The following is a 14,826-nucleotide window of genomic DNA, read 5'->3' on the forward strand; positions in this document are numbered from 1 at the left end:
TTTTCCATTCTTTTACTGTTAATCTATCAAGATCTTGACATTTAAAGTGGCTTTTGCTTTCCAGTATCCAGATTAGATATAGTTCGGTGGGTCTTGCTTTTTTAATCCAGTCTGACAAGATCTTTCTTCTAAATTGGAGTGTTTAATCCATCTACAATTAATGTAATTATTGATATAGTTGCATTGAACTCTATCACTTTGCCATCTGTTTTCTGTTTGTCTCATCTGTCTTTCTGTTCTTTCCTCCTTTCAGACTGAATACAGGCATACCTCATTTCATTGTGCTTCACTTTATTGTACTTCACTGATACTGCATTTTTTACAAATCAAAGGTTTGTGGTAACTCGGCACTGAGCAATCTATTGGTGCCATTTTCTAACAGTATTTGCTCACTTTGTCTTTATATCACATTTTTGGTAATTCTCACAATATTTCAAACTTTTCCATTATTATTGTATTTGTTATGGTGAGCTGTGTGATCCGTGATCTCTAATGTTACTACTACAACTTGATGAAGGCTCAAATGATGGTCAGCATTTTTTAGCAATACTTTAAAATTGAGGTATGTACATTTTTTTAGACATAATGCTATTGCACACTTAATAGATTATGGTATAGTGTAAACATAAGTTTTATATGCAATGGGAAACCAAAAAATTCATGAGACTTGCTTTATTGTGACATCTGCTTTTTTTTTAACATCTTCATTAGAGTATAATTGCTTTACAATGGTGTGTTAGTTTCTGCTGTATAACAAAGCGAACCAGCTATATGTATACATATATCCCCGTATCCCCTCCCTCTTGTGTCTCCCTCCCACCCTCCCTATCCCACCCCTCTAGGTGGTCACAAAGCACTGAGCTGATCTCCCTGTGCTATGTAGCTGCTTCCCACTAGCTATCTATTTTACACTTGGTAGTGTATATATGTCAACGCTACCCTCTCGCTTCGTCCCAGCTTACCCTTCCCCCTCCCTGTGTCCTCAAGTCCATTCTCTATGTCTGCGTCCTTATTTCTGTCCTGCCCCAAGGTTCTTCAGAATCTTTTTCTTTTTTTTTTTAGATTCCATGTATATGTGTTAGCATACGGTATTTGTTTTTCTCTTTCTGACTTACTTCACTCTGTATGACAGACTCTAGGTCCATCCACCTCACTACAAATAACTCAATTTCATTTCTTTTTATGGCTGAGTAATATTCCATTGTATATATGTACCACATCTTCTTTATCCATTCATCTGTCGATGGACACCTAGGTTGCTTCCATGTCCTGGCTATTGTAAATAGTGCTACAATGAACATTGTGGTGCATGACTCTTTTTGAATTATGGTTTTCTCAGGGTATATGCCCCGTAGTGGGATTGCTGGGTCGTATGGTAGTTCTATTTTTAGTTTTTTAAGGAACCTCCACACTGTTCTCCATAGTGGCTGTACCAATTTACATTCCCACTAACAGTGCAAGAGTGTTCCCTTTTCTCCACACCCTCTCCAGCATTTATTGTTTGTAGATTTTTTGATGATGGCCATTCTGACCAGTGTGAGATGATACCTCATTGTAGTTTTGATTTGCATTTCTCTAATGATTAGTGATTCTGAGATCCTTTCATGTGTTTGTTGGCAATCTGTATATCTTCTTTGGAGAAATGTCTATTTAGATCTTCTGCCCATTTTTGGATTGGGTTGTTTGTTTTTTTGATACTGAGCTGCATGAGCTGCTTGTATATTTTGGAGATTAATCCTTTGTCAGTTGCTTCATTTACAAATATCTTCTCCCATTCTGAGGGTGGTCTTTTTGTCTTGTTTATGGTTTCCTTTGCTGTGCAAAAGCTTTTAAGTTTCATTAAGTCCCATTTGTTCATTTTTTAAATTTCCATTTCTCTAGAAGGTGGGTCAAAAAGGATCTTGCTGTGATTTACGTCAAGGAGTGTTCTTCCTATGTTTTCCTCTAAGAGTTTTATAGTGTCTGGCCTTATATTTAGGTCTTATCTGCTTTATTGCAGCAGTCTGGAACCGAACCTGCAATATCTCTGAGGTATACCTGTATTTCTCCTCCATTTGCTGTTAGCTACATCTGCTTTTTTATTGTTGTTACTCTAGAAATTACAATATGCAGCCTTAACTTATCTACCATGAATTAATATTATACTTCTTACTGCAGTGGAATAATTCTATGTACTCCTCTTCCCATCCTTTTCACCATTAGTATATATTTTCCTTCTAAATAAATTATAAACCTCATAAGGAATTCATTACTGAAAATAAACTTTTTAACCTTTTAATTATGAACCAATTAGAGGAAAGTTGGAAAAATAGCACAGAGAGTTCCCATATACCTCCCATCCAGTTTCCTGCAATGTTAACATTTAATATAACCACACTACAATTATCAAAATCAAGAAATTAACATTGGTGCAGCAACAGAATTGACTGCAGACCTAATCTAAGTTTCACCAGTTTTCCCACTAATGTACTTTTTCCATTTCAGGGTTCCATCCAGCATCCCACCTTGCATTTATTGTTATTTCTCCTTAGTCTCCTCTAATCTGTAACAGTTCTTCAGTCTTTCCTTATTTTTTATGACCTTGATGCTTTTGAAGAGTACTGGTTAGTTATTTTATAGCATGTCTCTTGATTTCGGTTTGTCTGAAGTTTTCCCATGATTAGAATGAGGTTATGCATTTTTGACAATAGTGCCACAGAAACTATGGTGCATCATGTCAGGAGATTCATGATATCAATATGTCTTATTACTGGTAATGTTAATCTTGGTTAAGATGATGTCTACCAGGTTTCTCACTGTGAAGTTCTTTCCCTCTGTAGGTAATAAATATTTTAGAAAAGATACCGTGAAACCATGTGAATATCCTTTTCCTCCTCAAACTTTCACCTACTCATTTTAGCACCCATGATGAATCTTGTCTGTAGCAATTATTACTGTGCTGTTCACCTAACGGGAATTTTTTATTTCCCTCTTTCCTTCTACTAATCACAAAACTGCCAGTTTTTGTTACTCTGACAATGTCTTTATTTTGCCCTCCTTTTTGCTAGATATGCAGTTTTAAGTTGAGAGTTCCCTCCCATCCCATCATCCTCCAAAAACCTTTAAGATGCTGTTCTATTGTTTTGGGCTTTCATTATTTCTGATGGAGACCAGCGATAATTTTTATTGTTTTACCTGTAGGTAAAGAGCCTTTTTTTCTCTGGCTGCTTTTAAGATTTTCTCTTTACTTTGGTTTTGAACAATTTGACTAGGATAAACTTGGGTGTGATTCTGTGTTTATCCTGTTTGACATCCATTGACCTTGATTTGTCGGTTGAAAATTTTAATCAAAATTGTAAATTTGGGGCCTTCAGTCCTTTGAATATTTTTTCCTCTTATATTTCTCTCTCTTCTTCTTCTGGGGTTCCAGGTATGTATATGTTAGCCTACTTAGTATTGTCCCCCAGATTCCTGAGGCTCTGTCCTTTCCATCCTTTTATCCTCTGTGCTTCATATTTTGGATAGTTTTTAACTGTCCTGTCTTCAAATTCAATGATCTCTTGTTCTGCAGTGTTCAACCTGCTTAAAGCCTATGTACTGAATTTTTCATTTCTGTTTTATTGTTTCAGTTCTCAATTTTTCCTTTTTATTCTTTCTTTCTTTCTTTCTTTCTTTCTTTCTTTCTTTCTTTCTTTCTTTCTTTATTTATTTATGGTTGCATTGGGTCTTCGTTGCTGCACGCAGGCCTTTTCTAGTTGTGGCGAGCAGGGCTACTCTTCGTTGCGGTGCATGGGCTTCTCATTGTGGAGCACGGGCTCTAGGGGCACGGGCTTCAGTAGTAGTGGCACACGGGCTTAGTTGCTCCGTGGCATGTGGGATCTTCCCTGACCAGGGCTTGAACCCATGTTCCCTTCATTGGCAGGCAGACTCCAAACGATTGCACCACCAGGGAAGTCCCTGTCCTTTTTCTTTTTAAATAGTTTCCATGTCTCTACTGAGCTCCCTCATCTGTTCCCTTGTTGTTTGCATCTTTTATTCTAAATCCTTAACTTTGATGTTTTTGAGGCTTATATGGAAGCATTGTTAAGGTGGATCCTAGAGTAGCTCTTACTTTAGGGCTAGAGTAGCTCTATTCCTAAATCGTGTCCTTTCTTGGGTCTCAAATGAATGCCCAATGTTCAAGTAAGTCTTTCTAACTAGCGGGTCAGAACTCCTGGGCACCATGTGGCCTCTCAAATCTCAATTCAACGCACAATTCTCCATGAGCTGTTTTTGCCAGGACTTGCACAATGGTATACCAAGGGAGGAAATGACTTATCCTAGTAGGTAGTAGAATTATCCCTGACGCTGTTTAGAATTGCTGGCACAGATGAATTTGAGTCTGTTGTACTGCTCTTTTAAATTTCTCTAGGGACACATATTCCCCCTTATTCCTTGCACCTGAAGTAGACATACCCCACCACTTCCTCCTTGGTATGCTATTGCCTTGTAGCCTCTTGCCCTGTGCATACGAAGCATAGCACTCAAAGACTGAAAGATTCAAATTTCTAGAGCTCGCATCTCTGCCTAGTTCTCTTCTTTCTCCTACCTGACCACAAATCTAGCCATTTCAGTAGTCCCAAATTCCAATCTCTGCCTTCTTCAGCTTAGTGATATCAATTTGCGATTCTTGACCTCTAAAAATTTACCCCATGGTCTGGAAAATGCTTCCAGGCAGAAAGCCGGGCACTCACGGAGCTCACCTCACGTTTCCCCTCTTTCAGTGGTCACAGTCCTTTACCACTTGGTTGCCCAACACCTGAAAACATGTGCTTCAGATACATTGGCTAGTTTTATAGTTGTTTACATATGGAAGTAGTCTACTCTAATACCAGTTATTTAGCCAAAACTAGAAGCAGAAATCCATACTAATGGCTTTAGGAAATGCACTGCACTCCTAATTTATACATAAAGTAAGAAAAATTTTTTTCCAAAATTCACAAGAAAGATTTCTTGTAAATTGAATTTGAACTTCAAAACCCACCACTGAGTTCAAAACGACAGAGTCCCACACAAAATACCTTTGTGCCACCTTTGCTTCAACTTCCATACAAACAAATAAATAATTTAAAATATGCTGAGTCCCTCCAAAAAAAAAAAACCCAATAGGTTGATCACTATTGAATTGTATGATTATCTCGTACCTTATAGAGCTTGAGAATTGTTTTAATGCATTCATGCACAAACTTGGTCTGCTTCTGAAGACTTCCACCATAGAGTGCCACCAGTTCTTCATTGAAATTCACACTAAAGAAGTCAAAGTGGTACTTGAAGTCAATGTCTTCAGCTTTTCTAAGTGCAATAGAGCCAATAGAACGAACTGCAGAGGAAAAAGGTGAAGTGCACATTAAACAAAAATTTTTAAAGTTTCATCTATTCTTGCTTCAAAGTCTCTTAACAACTAACTTTATCCCACATTCTGAATACAACCTATTTCAGGGTGACATCCTTAACAACAGCAATTTAGAAAAACAAACCAACTTAGCAATTGTGTGTCTTGTCCTGTAAATTTTTTTAAGTTAAGTATAACGTGAATGGTTCATTCATTCTCTACCTGCTTCCCCTTCAGTAGGGGCAACAATAGCTAAAAGGGAAGGAAGGATTCCTTGAAGAATAAGAAATAGGAATTTTGTCACACTTCAGGATTTTAAGAATGAGAAAATTCCTACAAGAAACGTCTGCTCATTACAGCTCATCACAGTGGTGTAAATACTCATGCATAATTTGCCTCTTTTTCTTACACATGACACCCAATCATTAGTAAATCCTGTCATGCTCTACCTTCTAAATATATCCCCTATCAAGGCTTCTCACCATCTCCACCACCACAGTCCTAATCCAAGCACCATCATCTCTTGCCTGAACTACTCTAACAGTTTCCTAAATGGTCTCTGTGCTTCCACTGTTTTAGGTTTTGATAAAGTAGTCTACATATATACACAACTTTTTTTTTTAAGTTGCTGGTCTCTTAATTTCAAATGCAATTCCCATTTCCTGCATTTGTACTCTCTAGGTTTTGGGTTTAGCAAACAAAATAGCTGTTTGCCACTCCTTTTTTTTTTTTAACATATATAACTCAAGCACTATACAACTCATTGTGTAAAGTGTACAATTCAATGATATTTTGTATAGTCAACCATTTCTGCAATCTAACTTTAGACATTTTTTAATCACCCCAGAAAGAAAACCCTGAACTCATTAGCAGTTACTCCTCATTCCTCTTCTCCTCCTAATTCCTAGAAAGCACTAATATACATATGCGTGCATATATATATAGAGAGAGAGAACTGAATCACTTTGCTGTATAACTGAAACTAACACAACATTGTAAATCAACTATACTTCAATTTTAAAAAAATCTAAGATGATAATAAAAACAGTAAAAGTTATTTTTACTAGATAAAAAAACAAAAACCCCATGTTAGGTGGAAGAAGCCAGACACAGAACAATGCATACTGAGTGATTATATTTATAGTGCGACGTTTAAAAATAGCCCCAAACAAGTAGACTGTATTAGAGATGCATAATTAGATGCTAAAACTATAAAGAAAGTCAAGAAAATGACTACCTTAAAGTTAGGAAGGGAGGGAGTTTTAATCAGGAAGGGGCACACAGGAGGCTTCCAGGGTGCTGGCAACCTTCTACTTCTTGACTTGGGTTTTGGTTCCATGGGTACTCACTTTATAATCATTTTAACCTAATAGCCATATTCTATGCATTTCTCTGTATATGTGTTATACTTCAAACACAATGATTAAATTAAAAAATCAGAGTATATCATTTCCTACCCAAACCCTCCAATAGTTTCCCATCACACTTAGATCAAAATTCTAAGTCTCTTCCACAGCTTTTATGACATAGCCTATGGCTACTTTTCCATCCTCATCTGTTTTCACTTTCTCTAGTCTCAGTGGCCTTGAACGCACCAAGCACGTTCCTGCCTCCAGGTCTTCCCCAAACAGTCACATATCTCAGTCCCTTGCTACACTCAAGCCTCGGCTCAAAATGTCATCTCCTCATACTGGCCTTACCTGGCCACTTCATCTAAACTAGCCACCCCCTGACCCTGTTTATCCTTTATCCCTTACTCTGGTTTATTTTTCTTTCTAACTTTTAATATTACTGGCATACTAATATCTAGAATATCTAGAATACTGCCTGGCTCATGGTAGGTACCCCATAAATATTTGCTAGCTAAATAGATAAACATGTTAAGTAATTATACTAAATGTTGAAATAATTCTATTCTCATTGTACAAAAGAATACACCATTTAATAACAACAAAAAAAGAGCAGGTTTTAGCTGAAATTACTTCTAGATTGCCTGACTGTTAGGCCAAAAATAACTGCTATATTTCAATTTGGAATCTGTACACATAACTTCCCTACCCCCACCTTTCTGTGTTTCCCTGAGTATTTCTAGATCTCATTTAAATAGCTCCAAAACAAAGAAACCGGTCTCCTCTCTTGTTCAGCAATAACATAAACCACTGATTTACTTCTCTAATCAATGCTTTAGGTTCTGTTTTCTGTACCCTCCACTTCTAACATAAACCTCTTTCTTCTGCTGATTCCTGAATCCCTATATCATCTATTTATCATTCCACTCCATCTTATCTTCTCTGACTTACTCTCTGCAAAGTGCCTTGCAGCTATTCTTTTTTGTGTACTTCTCACATGTACTTCTCTCAGACAAAATGTCATATATTTGTGCCTCCCAGTATACCTAGCATAATACCTAACACAGAGTACATGTCTGATAAATTCTTCAACTGAATTTCACAGCTTTCAAAATTTACTTTTGAGACTTACTGTAGAAGGGTAACTGAGGACATGGGAAGAGACGTGACCCAAGAATCGGTTCACCTAGCAAGCTGGGTGCGTGTGAATGTTTCAGGACTGCACGCAGTACTGATTGTTCTGGGCACTGACCCACGCATGTCCTCGGTATAATCGGGAACATAAGGAAATAAGGAGGTGCACTGATTAGATGTTCAAGGAAGGCACAGCCTGCGCTAAATAGAACTCTTTGTATTAGATAAAGTTATAAGTAAAGTACATCTAGCTCTTAAAATGTGCTTTTAATTACAAAAAGTATAATAGATGTAAGATAAAGCTTAAATAAATACGCCATAGTGGACTGAGGGCTTTGCTGTTTTGCCTGAGCGAGCAACAGCCCTCTACCACTGTGCTTTAACGCATACATCTCGTGTGTTGGACTCATTTTCGTCTCTGACTGAACAACTGCAACACTTACCCTGCTTATAACTTCCAGCATTACCGGGAAGAAAGAGAACAGGAATACCCGTTAAAGGGAGAACTTTGTGTTCTTCAGCATAGGATCCTTCTCCATAAAGATATAATTCATATGCAGGATAGCGTTTTGCCAGTTTCTTTGGAAGTTCTATTTTCTATAGGGAAAAAAAAGCAACTTCACTTTAATCAGTTTTACTAATACAATTCAGTCTCACCGTACCCAATTCTGAATTTGAAATAGTACAATATAAAAATATTACTGATGATAAAACTACACTTAATGCACAAGTTCTACTTTTAGTTCACACATATGAAGACTCAGTCTTGAATTATGTGAGCTTTAAACCATGTAGTCTTCAAGAAAGCATAAAATGGGACTACTTGAAATTCTAATAAATACAAATTACTCAGAATAGCTACTGGCAAGAGAAAAACACTGGTTTATGTCAGCAAGTTCCATGTTAACATAATTGAAAATGTATTTAATTTAGTATCGGTTATCAATTATACTTAGAAATAATAAAAGCTTTCCATTATCAAATGAATACTTTTTTGCTATTTTAAACTGTTTGTAAGGTCTCTCTCCTTTCACTCAGGCTTATATATAACTATATACTCCAAGCTGTTACATCATTCAAAGGAAAGTAAGTTTGTTTTATAATGCAGCTTTCTGACCTCTCAACTTAATATGCTTGACCTACAATGTGCTTAACAAATTAATCTGAACCTTACAGCCATGTCTTGGTTGAGACATGTACACTCTTCTCACCATGAACATTCCAGTGAATTAGCATCTGTTTCAGTTTTCATGGACTTGGTGCATGGTTTATCAGCAAGCCTAAGACTACTCTGCAATTCATATTACTGTATACCAAATGAGTCAGTAATTCACATAACATTTCTTTCAGCAAAATACAAATGAAGTCTTAATGTCATCCCCAAAAGGTAGGCATCTACAAAAGTGGGAGTAAAGTATAAGCTCTTCTTCTTTTTTCCCCCGAAGGGATGGAGACTGTTAAAAATGAAACCAGTTACATTGAACAGTAGATTTTATTTAAGTAGACATCAATAGATTTAATGATCTGGCAGTAATGTACACGTGCTTGGTAAAAATTTTAACTACTGAATGAATTTTGAAAATTGTAAATGGATAATGACTACTGAAAAAAATCACTGTTCTAGAAAGCATAATTCTGATCATTCATGCAAATTCCTGAATATTCCTTTGAGGATAGTACCATAAACAATCTGTGCCAATAACACCATGAAAACATCTTTAGAGATTGTGACCTTATTGTTTAAGATACTAGCAACTTCATCTCCTCAAATATTCAAAATACAGAGATACCAACCCTACTATTTGCTTTATATGTGAACATATACTTCAACTCAAATTAGTCCCAATATTAATTATGCATAGTAAATAATCAAAAATAAAAATGATGTAATATTTTATTTCTTTAGGTACAAATTAAGCAAAAAGAAAATATGAGAGAAAAAGGGAACGGTTATCTTAACTCCTCTCAATTTAGTACACCATTTGATATAGCAGTACATGTGTATTAGATCACTATTCTTTTCAGGACAGTAACTAAAAAAGTTTTGAACTACTTGAAAATTAACTCAGAAGAACAGGAACTATCAAATATATAGAAAAAGAAATATTTAATTCTCTGGAGACAGAAAAACAAGCAAAAGAATATTACTTGATATATTTCATAATCTACTATTATAAAGGCAATTTTATAGTGAGACAATGTACATTTAAAAATATGAAGGCAGGGCTTCCCTGGTGGCACAGTGGTTGAGAGTCCGCCTGCCGATGCAGGGGACACGGGTTCGTGCCCCGGTCCCGGGAAGATCCCACATGCCGTGGAGTGGCTGGGCCTGTGAGCCATGGCCGCTGGGCCTGCACGTCCGGAGCCTGTGCTCCTCAACGGGAGAGGCCACAGCAGTGAGAGGCCCGCGTACCGCAAAAAAAAAAAAAAAAAAATGAAGGCATATAATGTGGAGTAGAAAAAAGTATAAAGGTGGAAAAAAGAGGTAGAACAAAAATAAAAAGTAGGAGTTGTAGGCAATGGCAAAGTTGCATTTCCAACAGAATTCAAGTTGGGAGTGAGTGGCAGGAAAAGACAGGAAGGGTATTGACTAGATTGAGGACAGAAAAGATGTAGGCATACAAAAAGGATAATGATGAAAGATACAGAAAAGGGTCAAGGGGTTTTTAAAAAACACATTTATAGTAACAGGACTCCAATATATTTTAAATTATTTTATATTGATTATTTTAAATGAGAACCCTCCCCCCCCGCAAAATTTAACAATCCATACTGCTGTCAAGAAATAACCTTGTTAAGACATACACCTTATGTGTTTCCTCACTGCATACACAGATGATAAACACTTAAGAGACAGGTCCTTTATAACCTTGCTCTAATTATTCTTACCTACTTCCTTATAATTTATACATGCCACATTTTAAATTTTTTAATATGTTCCAAAATTCAAGATTCAACAGAGTATATACTGAAAAGGCTCTCCTACCCCTGGTTCATTAGCCATCCAGTTCCTTACCCAGAAGGTAACCAATGTTAGCAGTTTGTGCTTCCAGAAATACCAGTATTTTACATATATACAAATATAGGCATATTTGTTTTAGGTTATTTCTCCTTTCTACATAAATGATAACATACTATAAATACTACTTATGGAATGTATCCTGGTATTCCCACCTTCACAAATGCTGTTCTTTATTCCTGCAATTTTCTTGTTTCTGCACCTTGTGAACTGTAGACATACCCTCCACTGCCCAGTGCACAACCTCTTCTCGATAGCCTTTGACTACCCAAGATGAACACGGCTGCTCTCTTCTGTGAAGAGCCTCGTACACACTCTCTTACAGTGAAATTATAACATTTAACACATTATATTTTACTTATCCATTTCACTCCTGTCTCCCCCATTATATTTTAAAAACATGAATTTAAAGGCACAAGATGTGATTCATCTCTAATTCCCTCTCACCCATACCCAGGATCTAGAATATATCTACACAGAGAAGTCATTAAATAAATTATATGCTAAATAAACTCACACTTAATAACAAAATATATGAGTCATATTTCCCAATATCAACATTTCCTTTCAGAGAGCAATTGTCAGGTCACATATCTAAAGAGAGCCAAACAAACTGTTGCATGAAAAAACACAACACAGATGTTTTCTTATCGAATTCTACAATTTGTCTAAAACTGTTTGCTACCAAATACAAGCTCTGCCTTGCTGTCATAATACAAGAAGCTTTAAAGGATAGCGTGTATTTTGCTTGGTAGGTGTGTGAGATGTTCAATTAACTCTGAATAAGCGAATCTAGGAAAACTAAAGGTAGAGGATTAATAAAGATACTCAAACAATTTAAAATTCAAAACAATTTTTTCAGAGTTTCAAATTCCTGTCCCACATTTTATTTTTAAAATGGAGAATAAAATTGAGCATGTTTCAACTAACCTTTCAAGTGCCTCTAAAATTCCGCTAAAGAGTATGCAAACGAGCAGTAAAAAAGAAGAAAATCATCAAGAAAGAGAAGAAAACCCAACAACCAGGACATCCCATATGCTGAATATCAACCTGTGAACAATTGGAGCTTACTATAAAATATAATTAAAAGCAATATAAAAAATGTTTAGAACACTTTTTACAAACCATTGGTTCTTAACTGGCTGACCCCAATTATCCAGAAAGCTCACATTATATTCAAAATGAATCATTTCTGTAGGCAGCTTTTAACTGTATTTTTAAAATAACGCAACCTAGTGTGCACAATAAAAAGACTAAGAGTCAAAGACAAATACTGTAGTGAATAAACGCTTTTTACATCATAAAAATAAAAATTTACTGAAAATATGTATCAAAAACTCCTGCCACTGTAATATTATTGTGCTAACATATTATTAACAGAAGTGTAAAACCTCAAAACAGCAAAAATAACTAAATAAGACTACCTAACAACACCAAAAAACCCAAATAGCTCTTTTGCATTAGCTACACTAATTTTCTGTGTCTTTCCAGTCAATTTTATGAGGCACGAAATATATCTGTGAGGTCCATATGCTTTGTTCCCAACACTAAGTGATTTCTACTACTGCAAATATTAAAATAGTTTCAATAATTGTGGGTAATCCAAAAATAAATGGGAATTAGTACTGTATTGTTCCAAAATGATTTTATTTTAACCAAACTCTTCAAAACTAAACTGACCTACTTCAATCTATTGGGAGTTTCCTAATGATTAAACCATAGAAAAATGAAAGAAGACTATAAGGGATCTATTTTTTAAAAAAAATCTAAACTAAAAGCCCATATATTTAACTATATTTAACTATATGTGGCCTCTGATAAACATAAACCAGCATATTCATTTAGAAATTAAGAGACAACTGTAACATGTTAAAATGTGCTCCTTCAATAGAATCTGATATCAAATGCTTCCACTTCCTTAAAAGCACTGATGCAAAACCAAGGTAAATATCTCAAAACAAATGAAATCTAAATTCGAATTTTGCCCATGGGAAAGGAGGCTGTTCAGCAATTTAAACCTTAAGTAGTTTTAAGATCTAAATACTAGCAGGATAATCAAATAATATGCTCCTTCATAATGACCTGTACACGGAAACAATCAGGATCTGCATCCTTCACCTCAAAGAATAAATCTGCTATGGTTTTAAATGCATTGTATCAATATGTATTATAGTACATATACTTCTAAGGTAGGGAGTTATCATTACAATACATATTCCATAATTAGGAGATGCATTTATAAAGAAAAGGATCATTCGGAAGAAATTTCTTTGGACGGTTGTGCAATTTGTCACCATCTCTTTTTACAGCTGGTCATGAATGAAATTCTAGCGTCTACTATGCTGAACTGATAAAGCAACTGTGACTGAAAATATCCAAAACGGAACGAAAGAGGTGGCGGCGGAGAGAGGAAGAGGAAGAAGGGCCGGGTCCCTCTTCAATTGCAAACACAGTTGAGAAAACAAAAATAACACCATGAAATAGATTTCGTATGCAACTGGTAAGGGGCGACACGCATCAACACAGGATGCATGCACACGCACCGACCCCCGACCTACAAAACAAGAGGGCTCCGCAAAACCTTCACAGGAGACAACTGCGCTAGTTCCCCATTTATTTACTCATCAGGTTAGCCTTTCAGACGTAAACCCCTGAAGTCTCTACGGCAACCCTGGGAACTGTGTAGCCAGTACACGCTCTGCAGAAGCTCGGTTCCTTTCTAGAAAAGCGAGAGCTGACGCGCAAACCCCTGGGCGGGAGGGGAAGAATTTCGGTGCGTGGGAAGCAAAGGAGTGCCCGGGGCACCTGTTAAGGCAGGGAGGCGGGGAGGATGGGGTCTGGGTTTGGGGAGAGGGACTGGAGCTGCGTCTCTGGGATGAGGGGCGTTGGGCCCGGCCCTCCTGATGAGCCTGTGCTTGGGATTTGGGACCGCGAAGGAACCGGGGAGCAACCTCGAGGGGGGCGGGGAGCATGCTCGGGGAACCATCTATCAAACACCCCACCGTGAAGAGAGGACACAAAGGGCAGGAAAAAGGGGCCGCGGGGGGCTGCGGAGTCCTCCGGGGCGAAGCAAGCGGGGACAAGGTTGGGCTAAGGGGGCAGGAGTGGGGCGGGGAGCCGACGCAGGGGAAACACACAGAAGGGCCAGGCTGGAGGGGCCCGAGCCTCGGAGCGCCCAGCGAAGGGAGGGCGAAACCTCACCTGATACTCCGGATACTCAAACATGTAGCTCATACTGCACTTGTTTTCCTCAAAGCCGAAGAAGACGTCCCACAACCCCAGGGTCGCCATGAAGACCATGAGGGCATAAAACGCCAGGTTCCAGAGATTGACGGAGTGGAGGAACATGGTGGTGCTGCTGCCGCCGCCGCCGCCGCCGCCGCCGCCGCGGGACCCCTAGCCCTGACTCAGGGAGCCAAAGAACGCCCGGCTGCCCGCCAGGGAGCTAAGTCCAAGCACCGCGCGCCTGCGTGGATGCCCGGCCAGCCCGCGGGCCCTCCGCGCAGTGCGCCTGCGCGTAGCCTCTCGGCGCAACTCCCGCCAGGCGTCTAGCCTGCAGCGGGGGGAGGCGTCGTTTGCTGTGGGAGCGCAAATGAGAGGGCCGAGAAGGGAGAAACCGAAGTGGGCTGGGTTGGAGGGTGACGGGAGAGAGGGAAGGGCGCGAGGAAAAGGAAAAGGAGAAAGGGGAGGGAAGGGCAATGAGAGGCTGGCTGGAGGGAAAGAAGAAGTGGGGACCGGGGGGGTACTAGCGAGGGATGGGCGGAGCGCGGGGTCCTGCAAGCGAGGGGAAGGGCTGGGGTTGGGCGTCGGGAGCGCTAACCTGGAGACGAGGAGGCGATTAATGGTAGTGAGCCAACCGGGAGGGGGGACATCAGAGCCCGGAGACCATCAGCCGTCACGTCGCGAACACCTCTCCTGCGCAGCTTAAAAACCCTAACCGTTCAATTTTGAAACGCCTCAGGCCTCCGCGATTT

General features: G+C 38.6%; 1 protein-coding gene across 1 annotated transcript in view; it reads right to left on the bottom strand.

The window, feature by feature from the left end:
- PGAP1 (post-GPI attachment to proteins inositol deacylase 1) overlaps positions 1-14,344 on the bottom strand; it is a 70,517-nt gene extending 56,173 nt beyond the window's left edge. The window contains exons 1-3 of the mRNA XM_081241813.1: positions 14,054-14,344; positions 8,277-8,430; positions 5,163-5,338 (exon numbers count right to left, since the gene is read on the bottom strand). Of these exons, the coding sequence (XP_081097939.1) occupies positions 5,163-5,338; positions 8,277-8,430; positions 14,054-14,200 (477 nt within the window). The 5' untranslated portion in view covers positions 14,201-14,344. The remainder of the gene's footprint in view (positions 1-5,162; positions 5,339-8,276; positions 8,431-14,053) is intronic.
- Positions 14,345-14,826: the final 482 nt, after the last annotated feature.

This window comes from Mesoplodon bidens (genome assembly GCF_964165515.1).
Source record: "Mesoplodon bidens genome assembly, chromosome: 8".
NCBI lineage: Eukaryota > Metazoa > Chordata > Mammalia > Artiodactyla > Ziphiidae > Mesoplodon > Mesoplodon bidens.